The sequence below is a fragment of the Harpia harpyja genome, chromosome 8, assembly GCF_026419915.1.
Source record: "Harpia harpyja isolate bHarHar1 chromosome 8, bHarHar1 primary haplotype, whole genome shotgun sequence".
NCBI lineage: Eukaryota > Metazoa > Chordata > Aves > Accipitriformes > Accipitridae > Harpia > Harpia harpyja.
In genome coordinates, this window is record NC_068947.1 from 9,243,502 (window position 1) to 9,269,745 (window position 26,244).

General features: G+C 42.1%; 1 protein-coding gene across 1 annotated transcript; it reads left to right on the forward strand.

The window, feature by feature from the left end:
- The first annotated feature begins 1,202 nt into the window (after positions 1–1,202).
- ATP6AP2 (ATPase H+ transporting accessory protein 2) lies at positions 1,203–14,386 on the forward strand. Its single transcript, XM_052794305.1, has 9 exons — positions 1,203–1,376; positions 4,029–4,159; positions 6,477–6,605; positions 9,029–9,124; positions 9,316–9,453; positions 9,780–9,833; positions 11,221–11,370; positions 12,312–12,428; positions 13,271–14,386. The coding sequence occupies exons 1-9, from the start codon at positions 1,307–1,309 to the stop codon at positions 13,463–13,465; spliced, it is 1,080 nt and encodes a 359-aa protein (XP_052650265.1). The 5' UTR covers positions 1,203–1,306; the 3' UTR covers positions 13,466–14,386.
- Positions 14,387–26,244: the final 11,858 nt, after the last annotated feature.

Below are 26,244 nucleotides of genomic sequence, written 5' to 3' on the forward strand. Positions count from 1 at the left end.
CTTCATTGGTCATGGCATATTACAGGAATACTACACATACACTGAACAGCATGCATGCAGCTGCCTGTTTCTACTGCAAGCAAGAACAGCTGAAGCGAGATGAGCACAGCTGGAGCAGGGAGTGTGTATGTTACTGTAACTGTTCTCAACAACAAACCTTCAGGGAAATGGGCAGGGATTTTCCAAAACACTTCATCTTGGCCCCTCTCGTTCACCAGCTTAATAAACCCTCACCAGCGTAATGAAACCAGTCAAGACCTTGAAGGCAGCTTCCTCCGTAAATACCCAAACCACAAACTATATGGAGGTGCCCAACTCACCAACTCAGCTGCTTTGCTTGCCTTTCAGGGGTGAAGTGCTGAAGCAGGTGACAGGCATAAACACACAAACTTAAAAATTTTAAAAAATCATTATTTCAAACCCCACTGACGAGCGAAACGAAAAAGAAAACCAACAGCCACCCCTCCCCCCTGAAACAAGTCCCCTCACTAGAGGGAGCAGCCCCTGCCTAACATGGATGCTTGTCCTCCCCTCTGCGCCTCCTCAGGTACACCGGGTGCACCACCAGAGGGGCACAGGGGAAGAACTGGGACACCCAGAACTGCCACTGCCGCATCCACCCAGGGCCAAGGCCAAGGCCAAGGCCAGGGCCAGGGCCAGGGCCAGGGCCCACCCTCCCGGCCAAGGCCTCACAGCCAGAGAGCCCCGCGCTACAGAGGTGCGAAGAAGATGGAGCAGGCGCCCTTGCTCTCTGAATGGTGCATTTAACTGTCAATCAGAGCTCCTTCCCTCCCCCCGCGCCGAGACTGCCCGATCCAACCACACCCCCATCAAACGCCATCGCGGTCCCACTGATGAGCGGTGGGAGGGGCAAGGCCCCGATCCCTCGCACTCCGATTGGCCGAACCAGCCGTCAACTCACTCCAACGTGGCTCCGCCTCCTCGCCGCTCCCCTCTGAATTTACGGTGCGGAGAGGAAAATGGCGCAGAGATCTCTCACGATCTCATTGGCCAAGTGGAAACGCCACTCAAGTTAAAGACTCCGCCCCCCAGCGGGCCAGCGTCTCAGCTGACCGGTCAGCCCCGTGACAGGGCGGGGGCGGGCTTCACTGGCGACTGGTCAGTTCCGTCAGTCACTCCTGCAGAGTCTCGCCCAGCCGCCCAGAATCTCACCTGCCGATTGGCTGCGGCTGTTGTCCGTCAGCGCTCCCTAGTGGGCGGGGCGCTCGGGGCTCTCTGTCCGACGGTGTGGCCCGGCGTCTTCCCAGCGGCGTCTGGCAGCGCGGCGGCCGGCACCGCGGCGGACATGGGGCGGCGCGGCGGGGCTCCCTGGGCCCTGGAGGTGGCGGTGCTGGTGACATCGGCTTGTCTCGCCGGTGAGCGAGCGGGGTCGAGCCGGCGTGGGGGGAGCGCTGGCCTGGCCAGCTTGGGCGGGGAGGGCTGCGTCGCCGCTGCGGAGGGACGTTGCGGGGGAAGGGGCGGCCGCTCGCCTCACAGCGACCCCGGCCGCGGCGGTGGGAGAGGGGCGCGCGAGCGATTGGGGGGGGCGGGGGGAGAGGAGGGAGGAGCGCGAGCCTTGCGGGGCGGGGGGGGAGGGGGGGTGTGTGGCGCGCGCGGCCCTGGTCGGCGCGCTGTGGCGCCTGGGGCACCCTCGGAGGGCGAGCCCCGGCCCCCCGCAGGTAGCCCCGGGGCTTCTCCCGCCCCTCTGCGGGCCCACCAGCTTCAGGACCGAGAGGTGGGAGCGGGGGGCGGCCCCCCCCCCCCCCCCCCCCCCCCCCCCGCCGCTGCTCTGGAGACGGTGCTGGGAGACTGCCCTCTCCCTTCCCAGCACGGGGCTCTGTGGAGCCTTTCGGGGCTTCGTTACCTCATACGAATTTTCGTGTTTTGACGAGCTGCTTTTGTGATCGGTGTGAGTCAGACTTGTGATCCGCGCTTCAGGCTTCCAGGCCCCATAAATAGTTTTCGCTCATTATACCTTCGTTCTTCAGTCCAGGCTCACAAAGGCTTTTGAGGGCCGAAGTTCTGCTGAGGTATAACTTCGGTAAGGTAGAAGTTGGATTAAGTTTTCCGTAGGTGGGTGGATAACAGTATGCAGGATTAATTGCATCTTAGAATTTATTCTCTAGACTTCACTGCACATGTGACCTAGTGTGGTCAAGCAGTTACAGGGGTGTTGTGGTCAAGCAATTATAGTGTGTCTGAGGAAAACGCTTGTGTTCCCAAGTTCAAATTCAGTTCTAATCATTGAGATCTTGAACAAGTCTAGCACAGTAAATTTCGTTGAAAAGGATAGTGCCCTAATTTTATCCACCTAAGCAATCTTGTCCTAAGTAAGCCAACTTGTCCTAAATAACATGTGTGACTGTCTTACAGCCTTGTGGAGAGCAACATGTGAAATCCTACAGACCAAGCAAAACTATTTGTAGCAATTTTGTAAATTCCTTCTTAAACAAATTGGTCTGGAAACATTGTCCTTCAAAATGCGGGTTGATAGGCCATTAAAAGTGATAGCAGGCCATCCAATGAACACATATCAATTTAAAACAAAAACTGCTTGAATCTGCTCCATATACCTCTGTTGGTTTGGCCTGTGTCCTTCCTTTTGCCACCCTTCCCGAACCTGCATCACAGTACTTTGTTCCTTTAGTATGTTTATCGTAACACAGCTCAGATTTACTGTCAACATTTGTATGCATGATCATGACCCAGGCTTTAAAACAGCATCTTCAAGGTCACATTGGTTAAATTAATGTTAAGGAAGATTATAACTGCACAACACATCAGTTTACTATTGCATTATTTTTGTAAATAGCCTTTAGATTTGCAGATGCCCTGGAAAACTCTTGTATGTAGCTGCTTGGATTGGTAGCTAATTTTCAGTGATCATATGAGTAAATACTAGTATTTTCTTTAGACTGTTATCTTATAGATGTAATTTTGAAGTATGCAGTCAGACTGATTGTATAACTAGAATTTCAGCTTAGATGGCCTGCAGATATTTATTGCTCTCTTACTTGATTTTCTCAAGTCTTGTGTCACATTAGTTTTCTGTTAGAAACCTACACAGATTGCTCATTGGGGGGATACGCCTGAAATTTTGCTTTGTGCGTGTTATTGCTTATATACACCAAATACGTTTTAAAATTTATTTAGATAAATGTTTGTGTACGCAGCATTGCAGTTATGCTTAAGTGACTTTAAAATAGGAAGCTAGGTTGAAATAAGCCTCTCTGTTATTTCTGTGGAGTCCTTTCTGACTTTGTTACACAGTAAATTACTGTCATCGTAATACAGATTAGAAATGTGCTTTTAGTCAACTTTGCTGTTCAAGGTAATGGTGAAGAGAGTGAAGGGGGATCCCAAATAAGTGAAAACCCAACATGAGAAGTACTGCAGACTGTGGCTTCACACAGTCAGCTTAGGTCCAGTACCGCATCCAAGGAAGAAAAACATCTCACAACGTCATGTGGTTGGGAAGGCAGAGCAGAGACACCGGAGCTGTTCTGCAGAAGCCAGGTTGTTCCTGGCAGTGCTCTGTTTAAGCCAGCACTGACAAACTGCTGATCCTCCTGGCTCTGGGTTCAGTGGCTCAGGCTGTTGTCTGCATGAAAAGAGGTGTTATGCCAAGCAGTCCTGGAAGCAAATAGAGCCGTGTTGGTGCATAGCTGCTTGTGAGCTAACAGGATTTTGGAGTCTGCTTGGCTCTACTGAGAGTTAGCTTTACCATATCTGAACTGTAACACTGCTCACAACCTGCTAGTAAGTACACAGAAGTGTACTGTGCTGTGCCTCGAATAATTGTCCTGCTTTCATTAATGTGGATTTGTCCGTCCTTAGTTATTGCTGTATAGAAACCTTTCTTTGTATTCCAGAGCATTAAAACGATCAGTTCTCATCACTTGCATTACATAAACTGATAGGCGTGAGAGGGAAGAAGGAGGAATGAAAGCTCGAATATGTTCTTTTTCTCTGTTATGTAAGGGAAAGATTGCAAGACATCTGACAGCTTTTTATGTTTGTTTTTTTAGGTGTATGCGGTGACGAATTTAGTGTCTTACGATCACCTCAGTCAGTTGTTTTTCGAGATGGAAGTTGGCCCATTCCTGGCGAGCGGATCCCAGATGTAGCTGCGTTATCCATGGGCTTTTCTGTTGAAGATGTATGTTTCAGGTCTTGATTTTGAAATGCCTCTAAAACTACAGACCTGCTCACTTAATGTGCAAATCTTCCTGTCATGTGCTGGAATATATAAAATATCATCCTGTTTGTCTTGAGGAATGCATGACTTGTCAGAGTGTGGTTTCTAAGCATAGAGCTGTATCAGTCATATGAGCAGCAAAAGGCTGTGCTAGCTGGCTAATTTGAATCATCAGCTATAGAAGGAAGCAAGCCTGCAGAGTCTTTACAGTGCTGTTCTTCAGTTCCTCTGAGACCCAACTACATGCTGTATCACCCCCATCCATGGTCACGTACTGAGGATCTGTGGAAACCACTGTCATGTCTTGTCTATGAGCTATCTGTAGGGCTCTGCTCTTGGGCACTCTGAAGATTGTGAGAAATGCCTTGACTAGGCAGACATTTTGTCAGGTCAGCAAGCTTGTCTGCTGAGCATAGTTAATAAGAACAAGTAGATAGGATACATAGGAAGTAATCCAAAGACTTGAAAACCTAATTTGTGGTAGTGTTTTCCCAAATTAGGTTTTTGAATATAGCTTTAGTGGTGTTTAAAGTGGGGCACATGAGTAGGAGCCCTTGGACTGATTCCATCTTGCCTACTGAATTTTTTGCTGGGCTTCAGCAGGGATGAGTGGCTGTTGAAGCAGTACGTGAAAGCGTAATAGCCGGGCGTCTCTAGTATTGTCTGTGTGCGGCCAGATACTCAAAGCTAAAAGCTGTGATATTCTCACAATGCTGGTGAGGGAGGCTGGTTCCCATTTCTTCCATACTGGAGCTAGGCAAGAGGTCTGGTAAGTCTGGTTTGAATGCAGGTCTGTTTAGCCCGTGTTTTGGAATTTGTCTGAAAATATCTTGCTGTCAATTAATTATGCTTTTTTGTCATTGAACTAGTAACAAACTCTTATGAGTAGTATTCCTAAGAAGTATATTTTGATTATTTTATCAAGAAAAAAATGATACATCACATGGTATTGTGTGCATTGCATGTGAAGACACCCAGCAAAACAGTGGGGTTTGGCCCATTTTGAACACTTGACTTTTCGCATACTGGTCATCCGGTTATCATGGAAAAAAAGTGTTTCAGTGCTCGCTCTTTGCCTTTGCCACTGCTTGGAATTCATTTGCTGTGATGGGTCTGTAGCACCCTTTAGAAATAGTACTCTATTAGTATTATTTCAAATCCTAGAAGCAGGCAGGGAAGGAAGTGTTTAAATTATCCTATTCAGTTAAGCCCTGAAACTGAAAGTTATCAGCATTGTCACTAAGGCAGAGATCACCATGTAGGCAGCTTCCAACCCTGGTATGGAGAATACTGCAGGGCCCAAACACTCATTTTGCAGTTTACGTCAAGGCTGTAGTCTAGGAACATAAACTGACAGTGCAGTAGGTGCACTGTAGGGAATTTAGAATTCTTATGCATTACTACATTGGGGATTCTCAAAAACATTCCTCCCTTGTTAAGGCAAGGTAAAACTGAACCCCTTTTTTGTCCCTGATGATGCTTTAAAAGGTTTTTCTTCTGTTTCTTTGAGGCGATACAGATCATAATGTCAATGACATTTAATTCTAAAATCCAAATAAATTGGTTGGTTTCATAAAACTTAAACAAGCAGTTTTGTCTTTTACACAAATGGAGAAAACTGAATTCATTCCAAATAGATGAATTTGTATTTTGTGCCTGAATAAACTGGCCAGGTAGCCTTCACAGTGCTCTCACCAATACATAACTGTAGTAAGCTACTAAGGAATCTTTTTATGTTTCTGTGCAAATTTGCAAGTTTAGATTAGTATTAGTTGGTATGATTGACACCCACCTCCCTTTTTTCCCCCTGTTTCTTTCTGGTACTGAAAATATCAAGATGCTAGTGTTTTAATGTGCCTAAACCTGTTTCTGTGGTGTTTTGCAAAAGAGTTTGTTTTTGTGGGCTTTTTTTGGTTGGGTTTTTTTGGTTTGGGTTTTTTTCGTTTTAAATTCAGCCTTCACTTGTTAAATACAGACTATGATATTTCTAATTTAATTATGGGAAATAACTCTTGATATATCCAGTGTGTATAATGCTTTATCAGTGTAGACTTTGCTATGAAGTTACTGGCAGCTTTTAAACTAACAGTTTCTTCATGGTTAACTTAGACGGCATTATTCAAGATGAAAACATTCTAGTGTTAACTTACTTCCCCATGAAATTTCCAATAGGCTGTCCTGCACAGAGATATTTAACAAGTTATTTTGCTGTAGTGGTTGGGGAGGTTTCCTCTCTTTCTCCTTGTGAAATACAAGGTTTTTTACTATTTTGTAATAGGACCTTTCCTGGCCTGGGCTTGCAGTGGGTGATCTGTTTCACAGACCACGAGCTACTGTGCTGGTAACAGTGAAAGGAGTAGACAAGCTGACGCTGCCTGTGAAAGGGATTTCTTACCCTATTGAGAATGTGAGTATCCACGTTCGGAACTGTCACACGATTTCGGTGACTCTTTTGATCTAATGAGAAGTACATGACTGTCTGCTGTAGTCCTTGATGTTGACTTATTTCTTACTTCACTTGTAGTTCACATACCCCCCTAGAATGGTGGATCAGGCTGTATAGATAAATAATCCACTCAGACTCCTGTACCTTTAGGTAAGGTACAGAGGTAAGAGGCCTTTAAGATTACCCAGGGCCTCCTGTGTTGAGTTCAGTAACTTGTTTGCCCAAAGTGTGTTCTTGAAAGGCATCGAGTTTTAATATGTTTGTACCAAGAGGCAGAGAATCTACTGCTTCCCATGTTAACCTATTGATTCATAGTCAGAATCATTAACTTTTACTTTTTTTGCTTCAGCTGAGTGTGCGTGATAGCATTTTATATGATGTTGATTCTTTGATGTACTGTATGGCCCTCTAAGCAGTCTTGTCAGTTTTCCTCAAGTACTTGACTGTGAAGTACAACACTTTGAGACAATAATTTGATTATACTGTATCAAAAAGAAAACAACAAACAACACTACATTTACCTGTCACTCTCTGTCTTTGCTGAGACTCTTTTCTCACACTTGTCACAGCATCATAGAATGATTTAGGTTGAAAGGGACCTCTTGAAATCGTCTAGTCCAACCCCCTGATCAAGCAGGGTCAGCTAGAGCAGGCTGTCCAGAACTGCGTCCAGTCGCGTTTTGAGTATCTCCACAGATGGGAGACTCCACAATCTGTTTGAGCAACCTGTGCCAGTATCTGACCACCCTTACAGTAAAAACCTGTTTTCTTGTATTCAGATAGAATTTCCTGGTTTAAAATTTATGCCCATTGCCTCTTCTCCTGTCATATGATTTTATCCACACATATCTTAACAGGAACACAGTAACTTACACAATATTGGTAGCTGTACAGTGTCTACTCATTGCTCATTTATAATACATTGTCTGCTTTAATCCATTTTGCTGCAGTATTGGACCAGTTCTTCATGTTGAGCTGTTGTTTTTCACGTTATTTCTAGTTAGTTAATTCTGCTTCTGCCTCTCTTGGAAAACTTTGTTTTGCACCAGTTTACCATGCATTTTGTCTCTGTGTGACTGCTGTGCTCCTATTAAGAATTATTATTTATCATTTTATTATTTCAGTCAAACTGTGGCATCATCAGTGGCAATGTTGAATAGTGTTTTGTTTAACATTGACACCCTATTGCACACCCCAAGATGAGGTGATAATTTCCCTGTGAAATTACTTTTGCAGCTATCAGGCAGTCTTTTAGTCTATTTTAGATATCAGCGTTTAATTGGAATGTTATGTGGCTTTATATTGAACGCAGGTCAAATTCAGCTTAACACAGATCTGCTTTCACATCAGCTTTCAAGCACAACTCACTAGGTCAGGCACAGTTACATGTTGGCAATTGCTGAAATGGTATCTGGACCAAAACTGATTTAGGATTGTCTGCACCTGACCATGTAGGCATTGCTAATTTGCGGAAACCTTAAATATACTTGAAGTCTTCAGTTGTATTTGCACTTGTAACTTTGATAAAGTTCTGATGTGTACATAATGCATATTTTCTTTATTTCCCATTAATAGAAATTAATATTCCTAAGCTTTAATTGTTTCTGTTAACTGCTGCCATGGCTTCAGATGAGCTGCCTCAAATGTATGCTGGCAAAGTACTGGTTCTCTGATATTCAAAAATAGTTTCACATGATCATCACTGAGTCCATGTTCAGGACCGCTGAGTACAAATTATCCTAGTTTACAGACTTAGTAAAATTTATTAGAAAAAATATTTTTATGATCTTTAACTAGTGAATGGAAATGAGCCATTCTACTTCTGTTTAGATGAAACCCAGAAGTAAGTCTTCAGAAAAACTAACAGTTTTATTAGCTTGCCAGTAATGGCACTATACTGTGCTAGGATTTCTTTTATTCTTAGCAATTTTTTATATGGCTGCTTTCTTTAGTGTTTTAGCAGTTGGTCTTTCTGATGGTATATTTTCATTCATCAGTTTTCTGTGGTTCATAACTTTGCATTTGCGCTAAGATTGGTTTTCCCTTTTGTATTGCTTCTGTATTTGTTGGTCTTGCTTTACTGATAAACAAGACTATACTCTTAGCTTAAGTAAGCCTCTTAATTACACAGTCATGGCCCCTTGGAGTTCTTAAAAAATATATTGTGTCTGCCATATATACAAATAAATTGTCTGTTCATAGATACACAGTTGATGTTTTGTTTTGCACATTGGCTCCTATTGTTACTATCACTTTCAAAATATACTCTTTGCTCAGAAGGGAGTTGTCCTATTTTTGCAGACTTCTGTAGTTAAGCAAGTTATCTCCTCTTACATCGTTGGGCCGCATTTTACCCAAAAAACTAACTAGACTTTGTCTTCCAGGCTGTTCCTTTCAGTCTTGACAGTGTTGCAAACGCTATTCATACTTTGTTCTCTGAGGAAACTCCTGTGGTCTTGCAGCTGGCCCCCAGTGAGGAAGTGAGTATTGCTTCACTTCTGATTCCAGATGTTCTAAGTAGTAAACCTCTTTCCACTTGTGTGGCTGGAGCAAACCCAATTGATTATATGAAATATTTTGCATTGGAGGGAGATTGCAAGTATGACTGATTATTAATGTGTGACTGCAAAAACTAACCTCTGTTGTTATTAAACAATGTTTATTCCTGCAGAGAGTGTACATGGTGGGCAAGGCAAACTCCGTATTTGAAGATCTTTCCGTCACGCTGCGCCAACTGCGAAACCGCTTATTCCAGGACAACTCTATTCTCAGCTCCCTTCCTCTCAACTCCCTCAGCAGAAACAATGAGGTAAAAAACTTTAATCAGTGGGAACTTTTGTGATTTTTTTTCTAGTATTCTTAGTTAGCTTGTGCTTTTCCTTTTTTTTTTTCTTCTTTTTTTTTCCCTTACTGTGCCTAAGAGAGACCACTCTTAATTTTTTCTAACTGAATTCTAAGAATTAAGTTTTTTTGTAAGTAACTTTATTGAAAGAGTCATTTCCTCCTAGCATGTTCTGATGCTGTAACAGACATAACCTGTTATAAAATACTGAGACTTGCAACAAAATGAGACTTCCCTAACTTTGGTTTCATCAAAGGAAATACCTGTCTCTTTCTTTCTGCCTCTTCCTCCAGGTTGACTTGCTTTTTCTGTCAGAACTACAAGTCCTACATGATATTGCAAGCCTGGTAAGGTTTTTTTTGAAACACTTTCCCCATCTTATGTCACAAACTTCAGACATCTCATTTAAAGGTAGAGAAGCTGTAGCCAGGATACTTGGCAGTCAGTGATAGATATTCAAGTGTGTCATCAGTTGGTTGCATCAGTTTAAATAGTGCATTCTCAAGTTATTTGTATCATCAGCCCTGTCACTGGCAGAAGAAAATGAGAACCTTAATCATCTGTAGTTTCTTTTGTATTGTGTTTGGTGAGAACGGGGAATTCTGAGCTGCTATTTCTCCATACCCAAAGACACGGGAAGTACTCAATGAAGAATTTGCCAGGGCTTTCCTTGTTTTCTTACCTGAGAAGTATAATGGTACTTAAGAACATGTTCTTTGCCCTGTCCACCATTTTACTTCAAAATATCACTGTAACATTTTAACTGAAAAGACTGGAGTGACTTCTGTAGCGTGAATAGTGATGGTGATAGAAATGTTTCAGTGGAAGGGTGAGTTTTTAATTCTTAATGATCTCTTTACTAAGAAGCTACTGTGTTGTTGCTGTGGTTTAGGGTTTGTTTTGGGTTTTGGTGGGTTTTTTTGTTTGGTGTTTGTTTGGTTTTTTTTTTTGTCCTTTACGCTGCAGCCCTCAGCTACTTAAAGTGAAAGATACAGTCATGAAAATCTTGGAAATTCACATTAGGTGAAGGGCTGGTGGAGAGAAATGGGGCTCTTGAGAAGAGGAGGTAGAACAACTTGTTTTTGTCTTGCAGACTAGAAATGTTGTAGCTGAAGTAGATGGGAAGATAGGAACAGATGAAATTCCATGCTTTCAGAGACTGTTCTCTTATGCAGGCAACTGTCAGTACTGCAGCTTCACACCTGTAGAAGTGCAAGAATATCGTTACTCTCCTTTGAGATAATTTGGATTATATTGGTTGGATTTTATGACAATGGGATGATACTCCTTAAGTAAACTACTTCTGTACATGGGCAACCTACTTAGTTTTGTAAGGGCCAGCTTCAGCAGAGGGAATAGTAGTATCCAAGTATTGTAGTTTGGGTTTTTTTTGTCCAAGCTTTATTTTTATGGCAGTTATAGAACAAGGATTCTGATGTGAATAAGTATAATGTTTCTTTACTTTAGTAGAGTTCTATACTACATGTATATAACCTCATGTTAGGATTAGATGCTACATGATGATCATCTGCTTTCTCCTGTAGAGTAAGGAAAGAAACAATTGTGGACATCTCCTAGTTAAGTTGGCAAGAAATTCCACTTCCTAGTCAATATGGAATATGACTGTGGAAAGTGAGGCTGGATTAGTCCCAGCAAACTGATTTTTGTGAAATGTGTTTTTAAAGTAACCTGTGTATGAATTAATTTTTTTCTGCCCTCAATGACGTGCCAAAGCTGTCTCGACACAAGCACTTAGCCAAAGATCACTCTCCAGACCTGTATTCTCTGGAACTGGCTGGTTTGGAAGAGGTTGGAAAACGATATGGGGAAGACTCACAGCAGTTCAAGGATGCTTCTCAAATTCTTGTAGACTCTTTGCAAAAGGTATACTTTCTACCTAATGAACAAAACCCACAGGAATACTAAGGAAATAATTTTTTCTATTAACTACAAGGGAGTTAGTTTATTGACTATCTGCTGCTTTGAATTGTCACTTCATTAGTGATGGCTTGCCTGATGCTTGTTTTTGTTGTTTGGTTTTTAAAATGCAGTTGTTCAGTTGTAAAATTGAATGTTACAATTTGTCACTCTGGAAAGTATTGACATGATTCTACAATGTGTTAGATATTTTGCGTGAAGGAGTAGGAATATATTGAAGCCATATATCAACATGACTCGATATGTTTGTTTTTCTGAAATAAATATCTTGCATTTAAAGCCACCAGTATGTCTCACAAAAACTGGCTCTCAGAAATGTGGAAATATCTTTATCCCATGGTACAGTGGTCAGTTTCCCCTTGCCCACAAACCTGTTTTTCCAAGCCTCTAAAATAACTGCTGTTCATCTATCAATGTGCTCAAGAAAGTAATTCTTTAGCAGGTCTTATGTAATCATTCAATAAAATCTTTATTAAGACCAGTTGCTTTTGAGAGTTTCAAAAGCATGATGGAAAAGTGTAAAAGCATGAATTTCCCAGTGGAAGGTTGAGAACCTAAATATTTCGTTGAAACTGACAGACATACAATTGGGAAACTATATGGCGATGGGCCTTTTGTAAAAGGGATGAAAGAACGAGTTTCAGTCCAGAAAGCAGTCATAAGCTGCAGTCTGCTGAACAGTGCTTGAGGGGTTTTAAAGAGATGTTGTAAACCAGGTGAAAGTTGGCACTTTCTTAGTGGAATTCTAAAATAGTTTAAATTTTTACAACTTTCCATAATTATTCCTGAAGGTGACATCTTATGGTTTAGTACACCTTGCTAACAAAACTCTGCTTAATTCCTGGCTACAGTGTAGCTTTTAAATTAAATCACTTTTGTTTTTCCAGTTTGCAGATGAGATGTTTAATCTGTATAGCGGGAATGCAGTAGTAGAAGTGGTAGCCGTAAAGACATTTAATTCTCCCCTCACGAGGAAGGCTCGCTCCATTCTCCAGTCTACACAGGTAGTAGATGCACATTTTTCTGTATCTCATTTATTAAAAGTGATCCAAACTGCATTACTTCTTCACTTGAGCGTAACATTTTTAAGGACTAGAATACTGACTATGTTTTAGGCATGGGTGTGAAGAGGTCGGCTTACCTGTCTTGATCTTCACTTAATGATACAGTAATTTAGGTTGAAGAGGGCCTCTGGGGGTCACCTAGTCCAACATACTGCTCAAAGCAGGATTAGTTTAGTAGTTAGATCAGGCTGCTCAGGTTCTTGTCCATCCAAGTTCTTTAAAAGTCCATGGCTGGAAGTCCCACAGCCTGTTCCAAAGTCTTAACCACTTTCACTGTGAAAACTTTTTCCCATATGTCTTGTTAGAATTTGCATTTCTGCCATTTTCTCCCCACTACAGTAGTGCATGGAGTCCTGCCTCCCGGGTGGGGAAAAAATTGTTTTCCTTGACTTGCTGCCTACAGTCCAGATGCAGCCCAAGATGCAGTTGCCCTGCATCATTGCAGGGGCACACTGCTGACTCCTGTTCACCGTGTCCACCAGGACATCCAGGTCCCTTTGCAGAGCTGCTGCCCAGCCGGTCAGTCCACAGCCTGTGCTGTCACATGGGGTTATTCTGTCCCAGGTGCAGGGCTTTGAGTTTCATGAGGTTCCTGTCAGCCCATTCCTTTGGATTCTGTGAATGTCAGTTGCATAATCTCTTTAGCATTTTGTGCCATAGCATCAGAATTGTCTAGACAAAAATGCATCTCAGCTATTCAGATTGCTCAGATTTTCGATGTAGTCAGAATGTGTTTTGTATGCAAGCTAACTTTAAAGTAATACGCATTTTCTTTATTACAGAGCGAAACAGAAAATCCATATAACCTTGCCTATCCATATAACTACAACTACTCTGTAATCTTCAACATTATTCTGTGGATGATGATAGGTCTTGCTTTAGCTGTGATAGTTATCTCCTACAACCTCTGGAACATGGATCCTGGGTATGACAGCATTATTTATAGGATGACGAATCAGAAGATAAGAATGGATTAAACCGCACTGTATTTCAGCGCAAGGAAATGATGAAGAGTAAGGTCTCCTTTAAACTGTGTGGAAAACAAATATTCTGCCATGGTTAATTGTGGAATTTTTTAAAAGGTGTATTTATTTCTAAGTTGTTTTTGTTTTTTTTTTCCCCTCTCAAGCCTATTTTAAATGTTAGTAGTAGCACCAGAAGGGATTTAGAAATTGAAATCTGCTTGTTTAAAAAAACCCCAAAACCAAAAAAAAACCCCCAAAACAATCCCCAAAGTAAATGTTATTAAAGTAACATCATTCCATTTTTTTATCATGTAACATGAGTTTTTGAAATGCCCTATACTGCCTGTGACTGTGTGCAAAACAGATAAATTGAAATTATGATAGCAACATGTTGTTTGAAACTTTTACACTGGAAGATTAGAAATTATAGCTAAATTGTTGTCTTGTATATTATGAACCAGTTGTAAATGTTTGATGTAAATATTTATAATGGCTATATGTAACTTCAGAGAGGATAGTAATTATTCTTTAGTAAAATACTAAATATAGAAATATTTCTACAAGACTGTGATTCTAGTGGCACAAATTGCATTTTGATCTCATGTTGATGGCTCAGATGTGAGCTGTAGACAGAAGGATCTTTTACCTAGAACTTTACTGATTTGGAGGTAAATAACACTAGCGTGGCTGGTCTATACAGTGGAGAGTCTGTAAATACTGAAGTAGCACCAGTCTGATCATGGTCTAATGTCACATACAGTTGAAAGTTCCTAGTATGATGCTTCATATTCCTTCCATTTGTGTTGATGTTGTTATAAAAAACCTAAATCACTTCTTTTTGATGATAAGAGTGGACCAACACTTGATTTAAGTATACCTGGATTACAGTCCTGCTTCAACCATTCAATAAAACAAAGAACAGTGGTTCTTGAATGGATTTATTCTTTGTGGCTTCGTAGGTGTGGCTGCTTCTATTTAGTATTAGCTCAGCTGAACAGAGTGGGTGCCGGCAGCCTTCTATATGTGACAGTGGGCCTAAGTCTGTAACAGTTTAGTTTTAACTGTCTTTCAAAAGCAGATGTTGGAAGATCACCTTGTATGGATTGATTTTCCTAAACCAAATAGCGAGTCTTGTTAAAACAAGTGGTTAATCTCTGGCTTGAATCTTTTTTAGAACTACCTACTTTTTAGAAACTCATTTGCTCTTGTGGCAAAAGGAATTCTTCCAGACTACAGCAATGTGAATGGAAACTACTTTTTTCATCTTGTCATCCTCTAATGTGCTTAACTTTCCCTACTGTTAGGAGATACTTTTTCCACTTGCAGAAAAGATCTGCTCATTGAATTAATTTGTCTTGTTTACTGCAAATGTCAGATTTGGAGGGGTTGAAGTTGTTCGTGTCTTGGAGATCCCGGACGTTGCTTCATGTTGAATTGAGTAACATGCTGCAGCTTTGCCTAAGTCCAGAAAATCCAGTTTAGTAGATGTTACAGTCATTTAAAATTACTTTTAATGGCACTTAAAGTTAATCTGGGTGATTAAGATGAATAGATAGAAAGGGAGAGTAGCACTGCCAGTTTCTCTGACAAGAATATGTAGTCTCATTATTGAACATTCTGTAACACACTTGCAGCATTTTGATGAGAATCAAATCCATCTGATGAAGCTGTACAACTTTATTATGCAAACAATTAAAATACAGCTCTAGCATCCTGTTTGATAGGCATGAACTCTAATGTTGTAAGTAAACTATTACGTGATAGTCTATATGTTTTAAATTTCTTTGACTGTTTTGCCATCACTTTATATGGAAGGCAATACCCCAGAACTTCAGCAGGAAGCATGATCTACAGTAAGAAAGGGGGTAGTGCATTAATAGTAGAATCTTTACAACTAAACTACACCTTAGAAAAATTATGTATGTGGCAGGAAGAAGAATGACCACTGTCAGGTTACTGTCAGATTGCAGGGACCAGTTTGCAGTGAAAGGTTAACAAACACAAAGGTAAGGCAAAGGTAAATGCTCTGGGAATATTTAGAAGTTTGCATTGTTTTCAGCTGTCTTGGACATAAAGCAGTTGAAATAGAGTAAGACACTTTATGGGATTCTGCTTGTCCTAAACAATACTAAGAGGTTTAAAATGTTAAAATAATCCTTAAAAAAACAATGCTGCAGTAGGTTCCCTGATATTTCAAATCACTCTCTGAAATTTCTGATTACCGATTTACAGTTGTTAAGTCTTTTTATATTAATTTCCTTATTTCTTAAGGAGATGCTTAAGCTCCATTTCTGAGACTTGTTGCATGAATTTTCTGGTCAATTGCAACATCTTTGCTACAACATACAGTGATCACGAAGTGTGCTAAGGTGTCCCTATGTACTATTAGAAATGAGGAGCTCAGCTCTGCCACAAGAGTAAAGCTGCCATAATTAATTTAAAGTAAATGGGAAGCATTAATGTGACAGACTTTTTCTGAAGAACCTCTCGGAGAGGTTCTGTCATATGGAAGAACAATATATCTGAGGTAAAAATATACTACACACTGATTCTGATAGGCCAAGCACTGTAGTAATAGAAAGTTTGAGAGGGCTCCCCTGCTTTTATCAGCAATGGGTAACTCAAGTTGCAGCTTTGTAGATAGTGTTTCAGTAAGGCCTTTTAAGGAGGAAAAAAAAAAGAAAAAGGATAAAACATCTTGCACATCTACTGTCTAGTACTAGGACTCCCAATGCTTTTGCAAGATTAGGCTGTGTGGGCTGTGGGTTCTTCATTTTGAACCAAGTGAAAATTAGTCATGCTGTAGACTTTTCGGTGAGGATTTACTTCAGTTTGAGCTTCTTACTGGTCTGTATTGAATTAGTGCATTCCTAGTTTACTTAATTCAGAGGTTTAATCAGATTAGTAGTCCACTTCAGATACTGGTGCAGAGTTTCACAGGAGCTAGTTGTTTAAAGTGACTGTATAATTAATTGTAAGTCTTTAATGTCTGCATGCCAAGTATACCTAGGTAGCTATATTGTAATCAGTCTGAAGTTGGCAGTGTGGAGTTTGTTTAAATGCAGGACCTGCCGCTGAGCTGGTCATCCTGTCAGCTCTGTTCCAGCTGCTTGCTGCTACTGTAGGCTCTAATTTTACTTTTTAAAGCTAGTCTTAGACTACTTTGAAGGGCACATTTGAGTTCCCACTTCTTGTGTTAGTACCACATTTGTTCATTCTCATGGCTGCAGCCCCTCAGCTGGTACTGAAGGTGCTTTTGAGTACTCTAATGTGCACTATTTCTTAAATACCAGTTGCTTTGTGCAGCCCAAGCTACTTTTTGAACCACTCTAAAGCCACTGTGCCTTAGTTTGAGCTAGGTAAGTAAGACACATTATATTGTACAGTAGTACTGGTCCTTAACTGCTAATCATACAGGCAATTACAGTGCTCATCCCCGAGCCAGGAATAGCGTTTTTGTACTTGGAATTCAGTTAATTAGAATGAAAGTGCTGTCAACACCATTAGACCTGCTATTGATCATTCTCTTTAAATTTAATCATCCCAAGAATATAAATTTTGAAAGGATTTATGTGATACGGCAGAAATTGTAGGTTTTGTGTACAGTGCTGCCAAGCAAGCAATGAAACTGTCACATGAAGCTCTGTGAAGGAAGGCAACGGTGAGAGCAGAAGCCCACAGTTTTGTTTTCCAAAGGGAAGTTACCACTCTTCTTTTGAGGCACTCCTGCGAGGCCAAGGGAGGGAGAGGGATGCAAGGAAAATGTAGCCTGTATTGGCATCCTGTCTGCTCAAAGGGAGAAGGGCAGGAGAATCATTATGCAATGTTCTGCAGCAAGCAACTTTCAGCCAGGCTGGGAAAGGCTTGATATAGTGCTGTCTGTAGGATTTAGGATGTAACTAACTGCTGCAGGGACTGGTGATCTGTTCACCAAAGAGTTTTTTCCTGGGGAGCTTGGCCTCTGGCAAAAAGGCTGAGATGTATTTGGTTGGGTCTGCTTCCGACCTTAGTCATATATTGTCCAGTATTTGGATTGGGGAGTACCTAGGGTCTGGGTAGCTGTTCTCATGAAGTGCTGACGTTTCTGAAAAAGGAGAGAATTCTGAGTCAGAATTGAAGCCTGAGCATTGCTTTTGATATTTAGACTGAAAAGAGAAAATAAGCCATAAAATAAAGGGTTCTTTTAAGAGTCAGTGTCCTGCTTTTTTCTAGATAATCCCCCAAAGCTTAAATTTGGCAGAAAGGAGGTATAATCTAGGCTTTGCGTATGCCTCAACTTTCCAGAATTCTCTGTGGCAGGCATAGCAACTTTCAGAGTTCTTCCAGCCAGTGCACTGCTGTTGCAACACAGAGGCAAGGGAAGCCTAAAGCAGATCTGAAATGTGTAAATGTTATGTTCAAGTCTTAAACAAAACAACCCAAAACCCAACACCCCCCCCCAAACCAAAAAAGGAAGTGGAAATGAAGAAACCACATTGAAATGCAAATGTTGAGCAATGTTGCAAGTGATTGCTGGGATTTATAGGTCAGCCTTAATGGAGGCGACAAGGACACTGCCAGAGTCTAGCACAAGGAGATAAGCATCTGTCTCAGAACAAAAAAAACCCACAATGACAATGACATTTTGAATCCTATACTGACACAATTTTTTGGCTATGGTGAAATGGGTGCTTTGAGCTAAAATTCACAAATGTTCTCTAGAAAGAATTAAATTTTGTGCTCACGTAAGGGTTGGGGACTGTCCTGCACTTTTTATTTTCTCTTCTGCAGGCACTGAACCAGATTCTTAAGATTCATCTTGTAGAGCGGGGAGAGGGGATCCACACAAGTATTGCAGGACAGAAAAGGAGGCAGATCAAGGAAGACAGAAGTGGAACTATAGGATTTCAAATCCAGCAGAACAGAAGAAACTGGAATAAATGGGGAACCCAGAAGTTTATTTCCTGTTCTGTTCTGCCACTAATGCAAGGTGTTGCTATGGAGGAACTACAATACTAAACTGTAAAGGGCTTCTACAGCTCACAGTGTGAAGGGTGGAAGAGAAATGAGTGAAAGCTAGCCCGTGTACACAGAACCCCTATCCCTGCAGGAGCAGGGCTGGTATGTGGTGTGTCGCTGGATCGGAGAGCAGAGACTCCAACAACTCCCTTTGTGCAGAGCTAGCACAGATGCTGGCACCGCTGCTGCCGCCAAACCCTCTCCAGGCACTGCTTGCAACCACAGACCACAGCAGGTCTCTGAACTGGGACCACTCCTGGGCAAGTCTTTGGTCTTGCTGTAAGTGACTGCAATCTCTTGGTCCAGTGACAAATTTGGGTCCCTCAGCTTTTGGGTTTTTTTGGGGGGGGAACATCTCCTGTAGGTGGTGCACTAGGAGGTATTACACCACTTCCCATACTTCTCAGAGACACGTGCCCTGCCATAACGCAACTGCTGTGAAATCACTGTGCTGTTCTTTCTACTCAGACTTGTGCAACATGTGTCCTGCCTGACCAATGATGAGGTACAGGGTACAGAAAGCCCAGGTGACCACATTCCTCTCAAATAAACAGAGCAGAAACTGACAGATGGCATGAAGCCAGGCATCCGAAGAGCCTGCTCCAGTGCACCCTCCTACCTGAACTGCTGGAAAATCAACCGCTACAGATGGTGCCTGTCTATTACAGGCAGGAGACAGGTCTGCTGAAAGGCTATCGAAAACCAGGAATGGATAGGTGGTGCTCTGAAACTGCAGAGATTCTGATAGATGTCTGTAACAAAATTATCAGGAATTCTTTTCTAGAATAGGTCAAAAAGGCATGCTAAACTACATCTGTACCCAGGAGTGTTTGAGGACAGCTTTTAGAATACAAATCCTATCCTTAAATAGGGACTTACCTTGCTAGTGCACTTTCAGATTTTAAAGAGATTCTTCTATTGCTGAAGAACAGCTTCACACTAAAGGACTCTGGTAATCAAATTTAGTAATGCCATCGATATCACCCAACATCACCAAAAATACATAGCTAAGTTCTTGGCATGAATACACATCATAAAATATGTAGAATGCTTCATAAAGGAAACAAAATTCATGGTTGCACCAAATGTTTTTATGAAGGCAGTCAAATTCCACTTTAATTATGCTCCAGCGCGTGAAGTCATGATGATGACAAATTTACATGCCCTTAATCTAGTGAGCATATGCTTTTCATTAGGCAACAGGGATAGAAGCAGTATGGCTAGGATAAATTCATAGTAATTTAGCTGGTAGTAGCTTATAGCCCAAATTGTAAGGTCACTGACTTGAAAGACTTCGGTGCTACCTACCTACTTACCTTCTCAACCCCCTTATTTTAAGTACTTCCTTAAAATGCCATGGCCGAAGTATCCAAGGAATTAATAAAAAAAAGTCTGCTGTGATGCCCGTGTAATCAGTTACAGCATTTGGAACACAGGAGAGCTAAACGGGAGCTCTGACTACATCCTACAGTAGGTCATCAATCAAAATCTTGACTAATGTACAGCATCAGCTTGGAAAGAAAAAAACCTTTAAGCACTCAGACGACTCTCAACTCCTATTTCTGTCACTGTTAGTCTCTGTTGCAGCAAAAAAAAAAAAGAGGAAAAGTACATAAAAACAGCTGTACCAATTATTTTCAATTGACCTATCTCAAATGTTTCAGCTAGTTGACAGAGCCAAGAGGAGGCAGCAAGACTCCACTGCCCACGCTCCCCATAGCTGAGCTGCCACCTCCACAGCTGCTGGAGCACCTCTAACTGGGGCAGCCAACCCTGAGAAAGTCATCGGATTTGCAAACAAATGAGTTTAACCTAAGCCATGTTGGTAAATGTGCAGCTCTGCCCTCTGGAAATCTTCAGGGAGGTGTGCCCTAGGTTATTATGTACATCCTTGGGAGCAGAGAGGCTCTAGTTCACGGCTGAATGTGGTCTTATTTCCAAGGGAAGCCTGGTGGCACCCAAATGGTCAGAGTAGCTCTGGGTAACCTCAAAGGAAAATGTGCTAGGAAAAGGAAGTGCAATCAACTGTCAGTCATGCAGAGAAGCGGATGGGGTGAGGAAGTGTAACTGGAAAAAGCAAAAACTAAGATAAGCACTCTATATACGAATTGGTCTTGATCTCTTCTGTGCACATGCACACACAGACTTATATTGGTCTTTGCAAATGAAATGTTGGAAAAAGAGGTTTCCTCCCCCTATTAAAAACATTACTTTTACTAAAAAGTGGAAATATTTTTACATTCTTTCTATATTTTAAAGGAGATTTTTTTTAAAAAGTATGCTCAATATTTTGTAAAAATGAGGATTTATAAACTCAGAAGGCTAATAGGAATACATCCACCTAAAAAGATGTCCAGTAAAAACATCTTCAGGAAGAATGTGCCCATACCCCTAACATCCCAAAGGTGATGCTGACTACCAAAAGCTGGTTTTGATGTGCATTACTTTTGGAGACAAACAAAATAAGTATACCAAAAATAAGCACAAGCGAATCAGGAAAATAAGAGTGCTGGGGCACAAATGGTACAGTCAAAGCATAATGGCCTCAGTGTCAGCTCACAGCACAGTAGTGACTTTAATTTTGCCTTTGTCCCCTAACTACTGCTTTTTATCCAAGGGAGTGGAAGAGTCGGTACCAAAGGGAATACAGAGGGAGTCACAGGGGCCAGGCACAAAACTGAAAGAAATGTTATATCTCCTGCAGGCAGCCGCTGATGCTGCGGGGCATGTGCCAAGCCTGTGGTTGCCAGCTCCCTCCCGTCCTCTTTCCTGACTTTTGGGGAGCCCAGGGACACAAGCTGCCAGCGGCCCCGCAGGATCCCCATGCTGCAGGGCACGGCAGCCTCCAGCCTGCTGCCACCTTCTCACCCTTCCCCACCGCCCTGCTGAGAAGCAACTTGTCCAAATGGCAGCAGAAAGCCTGAAACTTTAGCAAGTCGTTTCAGGGCAGCGCTCCCTCGAAGTCTGTCTTCGCTGCCGTCTCGGGGCAGAGCCGGAGCCTCCTGTGTGCTCCTAGTGAGGAGCTAGCTGCCGGACAAACCCTTCCATCCCAGGAACCTCGCTTGGGAAAGCAGCTTCTGACATGGCGCAATCGGAGTCATGATCATTGTCATGAGACCGGCTTCCTTGTCTTGAAAGGACAGTCTAGATTTAAACATCACAGCCAACTATTCTGCATTTTAGTTCCTCCTCTGCTCCCTTTTCGGTTTTTTCTTTATTTTTTTTTCTCTTTTTTCTGTTATCCCAGAGGTTCCGAGGAGTTCATCCACACAGGCATCACCTTTATTTCTTCTTTCCACCCTGTGTTTGGCCACTCTCACGCCACAGACCTGATTCATAACAAATTCCACAGCTGCTGAAATATTCAGATTGTTGGCAGTGGTAAAACAAGTCCTGGTTGCTATCATTTCCAGCACTGTGTAGGAGTCATTGGTTACTGCAGCCTAAATTAACTATTTGGCAGAGAGGAAAAAAAACATGTAAAAAGCTTAAGTCTTTAAATCCTATCGCCTGCCAAATTCCTTTTTGAATTTCCCTGTAACGTAGAACATAACCTTAGCTAGGAAATAAATACTTTTACATTCTTACCTTCATTTTTTTCCTCCTCAAGCTCTTCATCTCCAGTCTCTGTTAAAATTTGGGTTTGGTCATGTTTTTATTTTTCAAACCATTGTAGCCTCTCTACTCCTGTCCTTCAAAAGGTTCTTTATAATCTGCATCTCTTGCAAGCGTTGGAGTAGCACAAATAGACAAAAATACTCTGACTGAATGAAGTATTACCACATAAAGTGCCTCATTTTCCTGATACCTGATGTCTGATGTGAAACTGTGTGTTGTCTAGCCAGAAATAAACATTTCTGAACTTGGACTCTCCCATGAACTGCAGAAAACATCAGTGGTTAAAATTACTTTAAAAGCATAAGCTACGAATCAGAGTCAGGATCTAGAAAAGGCCAAGATACAGGAAACCTGAACCAAACAGGTTACGGTGATGGTGGGTTGTTTAACACCACCCGGTGCTAAAAACCGCTCAGGCTGTGACCTGTCAGCTTCTGGCAGTTTTCCATCTGAAGAGCTGGCATTTTACCACATGCTGTTGTGGAAGCGGAGGCTGGGTAAGACGCAGGACGTAGTGTGAGAGATCCAGTTGTTTCTCAGCCCGTCAAAGTCAGACCAACAGCACGACTACGCCGCTTTGCCGCAGCACTGACCCAGCCGCCCGCGGCACAGATCATTCATCGTCCCGCTTTGCAATTTATGTCCGTAATGGAATGTACCGTTGTGCGTGGAGCCACCCAACCAGAACAGGAGGGCAATCTCAGCTGCCCTTGCCCCATTTTCAGCTGTGTCCCCCAATACCTGCCCCAGGATGGCCAGAGCAAGAGAAAGAGAGAATAGTTTCCCGAGATTGCAAAGTTTTCTTTCACGCTATGGTGTTGAAAAAGAAAATCAGTTTGCAGCTTTATAATCAAGTTGTCCTTGAAAGCAGCGAGGCTGCCAGGGACAGCAGCTCTGAGGAACGCCTGCTTGGCCCTGGCAAACCTGCTGTTGAGAAACTCCCACTACCTGGGCAATTCCTGGGAGCAGCGATAAGCTTATGCAACGCATACTTGCTGGGGGTCAGTGCTAGACCACATCTCCATGCTCTATCAGCGTTCGAACAGAGACAAAAAAATTTCTGCCATGTCCGACACTGAAACACCAGAAGGATTTTGGAAATATTTCATGGAAAATAACTAAATTTCCCTGTCAGAAACAAATTTATGAAGATAATCTGTGAAATGAAACAAAGGTTCTCAGATTAAAGTCTATGAAATGCCAGATTTTGGCAACAGAGCACTGATGGTCAGGATGGGGAGGGATGGAGGCAGGGATCCATGCACAGGGTAGGCACTCTTCCTCAAAGTGGACAATGAGAACAGAAGCGGAAAACCCCTCCAGTACAAAAATCTTGGGTTTGAAATGCTGAAAATATTCCATCTGAAGGGATACTTCTGTGTCCTTACCGAGTATACAGCAGAGCCAGATAGCAAGTAACTGTGATACATTAAATAGTTAAAGGGAAAAATATTTATTTTCATTTTCTTATGGATCCAGGTATGGCCCAAGTAACCGTGAGGTTAAAAGTGCCCATATAGATTGAAAACCTACTACAAATTTTAGGAAAAATACATGGAACCAGAGAAAGCTAGGCTGGAGGATGTTTTTCCCCAGAAAAATCAACACTTCATTTAAAGGAACATTTCCACTGTCGTTATAAGAATTGCCATTTAAAACAACAACAAGAAGAAAAAAGCCAACGAAAAATACCCCACTTGCTAAAGGTAAAATTAGATTTGTTCTATCAAATCATCTGTGACAATAGAAGAGTGGAGGAGGAGGAAATGTCACATTTGCTAAAAGCTTTATTTTAACTCCTGATCTATGGAGGAAAAGAACCAAGAGCTGTGCAGGGAGGAGGGCTGGAGGAAGCTGTTAGCCAGACAATAGCAGAGACTGTTAAAAACAGAGTCTTATTTAGAGCAGGAAAACGGGGTTCGGATAGCACAGGTTTTGTAAGCGCATACCCAAAATTAAAGGTCAGAAATTACCAACGTGGGCAGCAGTTCACAACTGAACCCCAGCTATTATTTGCTTTTTGTTCCTAAGGCTCCCACGTCAGCTTCTGCCCAAAGACTTCAAAGTGCAAGAATGAAATAGAGCCGTTATGGGGAAAAGAAATAATGACCCAATTTCTCTGTGCAAAACATTATCAGAGCAGTCAAACAGAGCCAAATTTGGGACAAGGCTGCAAGGTCCAGCAGGTGGGTTCACCTAAAGTAAAAATAGAGTGTGTGTGTGTGTACGTGTATGTTAAGCATCCTCCCACTGGAAACTGAAGGGTTAAACAAATCTTCTTTTCAACCTAGGTTCAGAGTCACATTTTTATTTAAAAAAAAAGAAAAAAAGAGAAAGAAGTCTTTCCCACAGTTACAGTGTTTATGGAGTTCAAAAAAGGCTCTGTGCCATTCTGGGAAAGGTCTCCTTCAGTGTGCTCCGGCAGGTGCAGGCTCCTCAGGACACCTCTCGCTCAAGAGGACGATGTGAATTAATTCTCCGATGTGAATTAATTCTCCGGGGCTGGGCTGTTCCTGCACAGTTTGCATGATCTTCAGTTCATCAGCTTTAACCTGCGCTTTGCCAATCCCTGAACCAGGCTAATCCTGCACGTTTTAGCATGTGTGGCACCCTGGCAAAGATTTGGGATGGGATGGAGGGGGTTACTTTTCTTTCTTTCTTTCTTTAAATGCCTGTGCAACTCAAATGGGGAGGAAAATTTGGAAAATCAAAGAGAATCAGAGTAAGATATTGATGTCTTTCCTTGAACACTAAGGTATGAAAAGCACTGAAGTAAAACAATGATGCAGGCTGGTCAGCCTCACTTTCTGTTCGTTGCTGTTGATTAGCACAATGTTGCTATATTCAGATTTGCAAAAACACAATGATGTTCACATTGAAAAAAACAACCAAACAACAAAATCCAGCCCAAAACTCAATATCCCCATCTCAGCTATCTCCACTGGAATTAGAATTTGTATAAAAAGTTAATCTTGTAATAATTCTATTTTAAACTTTTAAAATGTTTAAAACTTTAAATTCTTAAAATTTCCTTGTAGTGTTAAATCAAAGTATATAGACATAAATAGGCTTTCAAATAATTACATTTGCTCCAAAACCCAATAATGACAGGTTGACTTTATTATTTTTTTTAAACCATTTGCTTGTATAAGCTTTGCTAACTTAAGTCCTCCAGAGCCATAGCGTGATGCATGTAAAATCTTGACTATAGAACAAAAAGCTCCAAGAAACTGTGGGAGGGGAAAAAAAGCAGAGAAAAATTAATTCCTTTTAAAATTCCTCTTTTGGAATTTATTTTGGTTAGTTTGGTTAACTGAGGAGCCCTGCTGCTGGCAGAGGCAGGTAAGAAATGTCTGAGAATGCTGCATAACTGCACTGAGGAGTGAAGAGAGCAGCTCGCAAATGCCAACAATGGAGGCAAAGGCAAATGCGCAAGGTGTTCTCTGCAAAATTGCCAAGCTGGACTAGAACAAGAGCGTTGTGAGAAGATGGAGAACGTTCCTTTTGGAGGGACTCCAAGCTTGTCACATGGCAACCTAAAAATCTGCCTTTGCTCGTTCAGGCCTTCATCAGCAAATATTTTGTTTAAGGTCAAACAAGGAATCCTACAGAGCTAACTGCCTGCTGCTTTCCTAAAACTAACCTCTCTAAAATGATAAGCTGAGTTCAATGGGGAGAGTTGAAGTACCCTCTCAGACAGCCTCTCCTGCTCTTCTAGATCTCTTGAAGTCTTTCCTTTATTAATTCCTACTCTCTTTCCTTTACTTGCATGGAGATCAAGCATCATCCCATGTCTTCTTCCAATCCACCTCACGGATCTGCCTCCTCCTGTACATGGACAACCCAACCCGATGACCGAAGCTGTCCGAGGCACAAAGAGCCAAACAGAATGGGCAACACGAGCCCAAGAGAGACGTTCCTGCTCCCTCCCAGTTGCAGGGAGGGTGTCCCAGCACCTGGGCTGGGAGCAGGCAGGGACAGTCCCTGTGCCCAGCCCGCAGTGGGTCCTCCGCAGGATGCTGAGCAGCTCTGGGCCAGTCTGTGCTGCATTCCTCCTCCGGCTCCCTCCACTCCTCCCTAACGTTAGGATAGGTCTTTGAAAGGGAGCTGTAGCTGGGTGGATTTTGTTGTTGTTGTTCCTGCAGGAGAACGAATCAAGATGCTTCTAAAATCAT

Coding starts and splice junctions, on each gene's coding strand:
- ATP6AP2 (XM_052794305.1), top strand. CDS start 1,307: ATGGGGCGGCGCGGCGGGGCTCCCTGGGCCCTGGAGGTGGCGGTGCTG. Junction 11,371..12,311: donor TTGTAGACTCTTTGCAAAAG/GTATACTTTCTA, acceptor TTGTTTTTCCAG/TTTGCAGATGAGATGTTTAA. Junction 12,429..13,270: donor CCATTCTCCAGTCTACACAG/GTAGTAGATGCA, acceptor TCTTTATTACAG/AGCGAAACAGAAAATCCATA.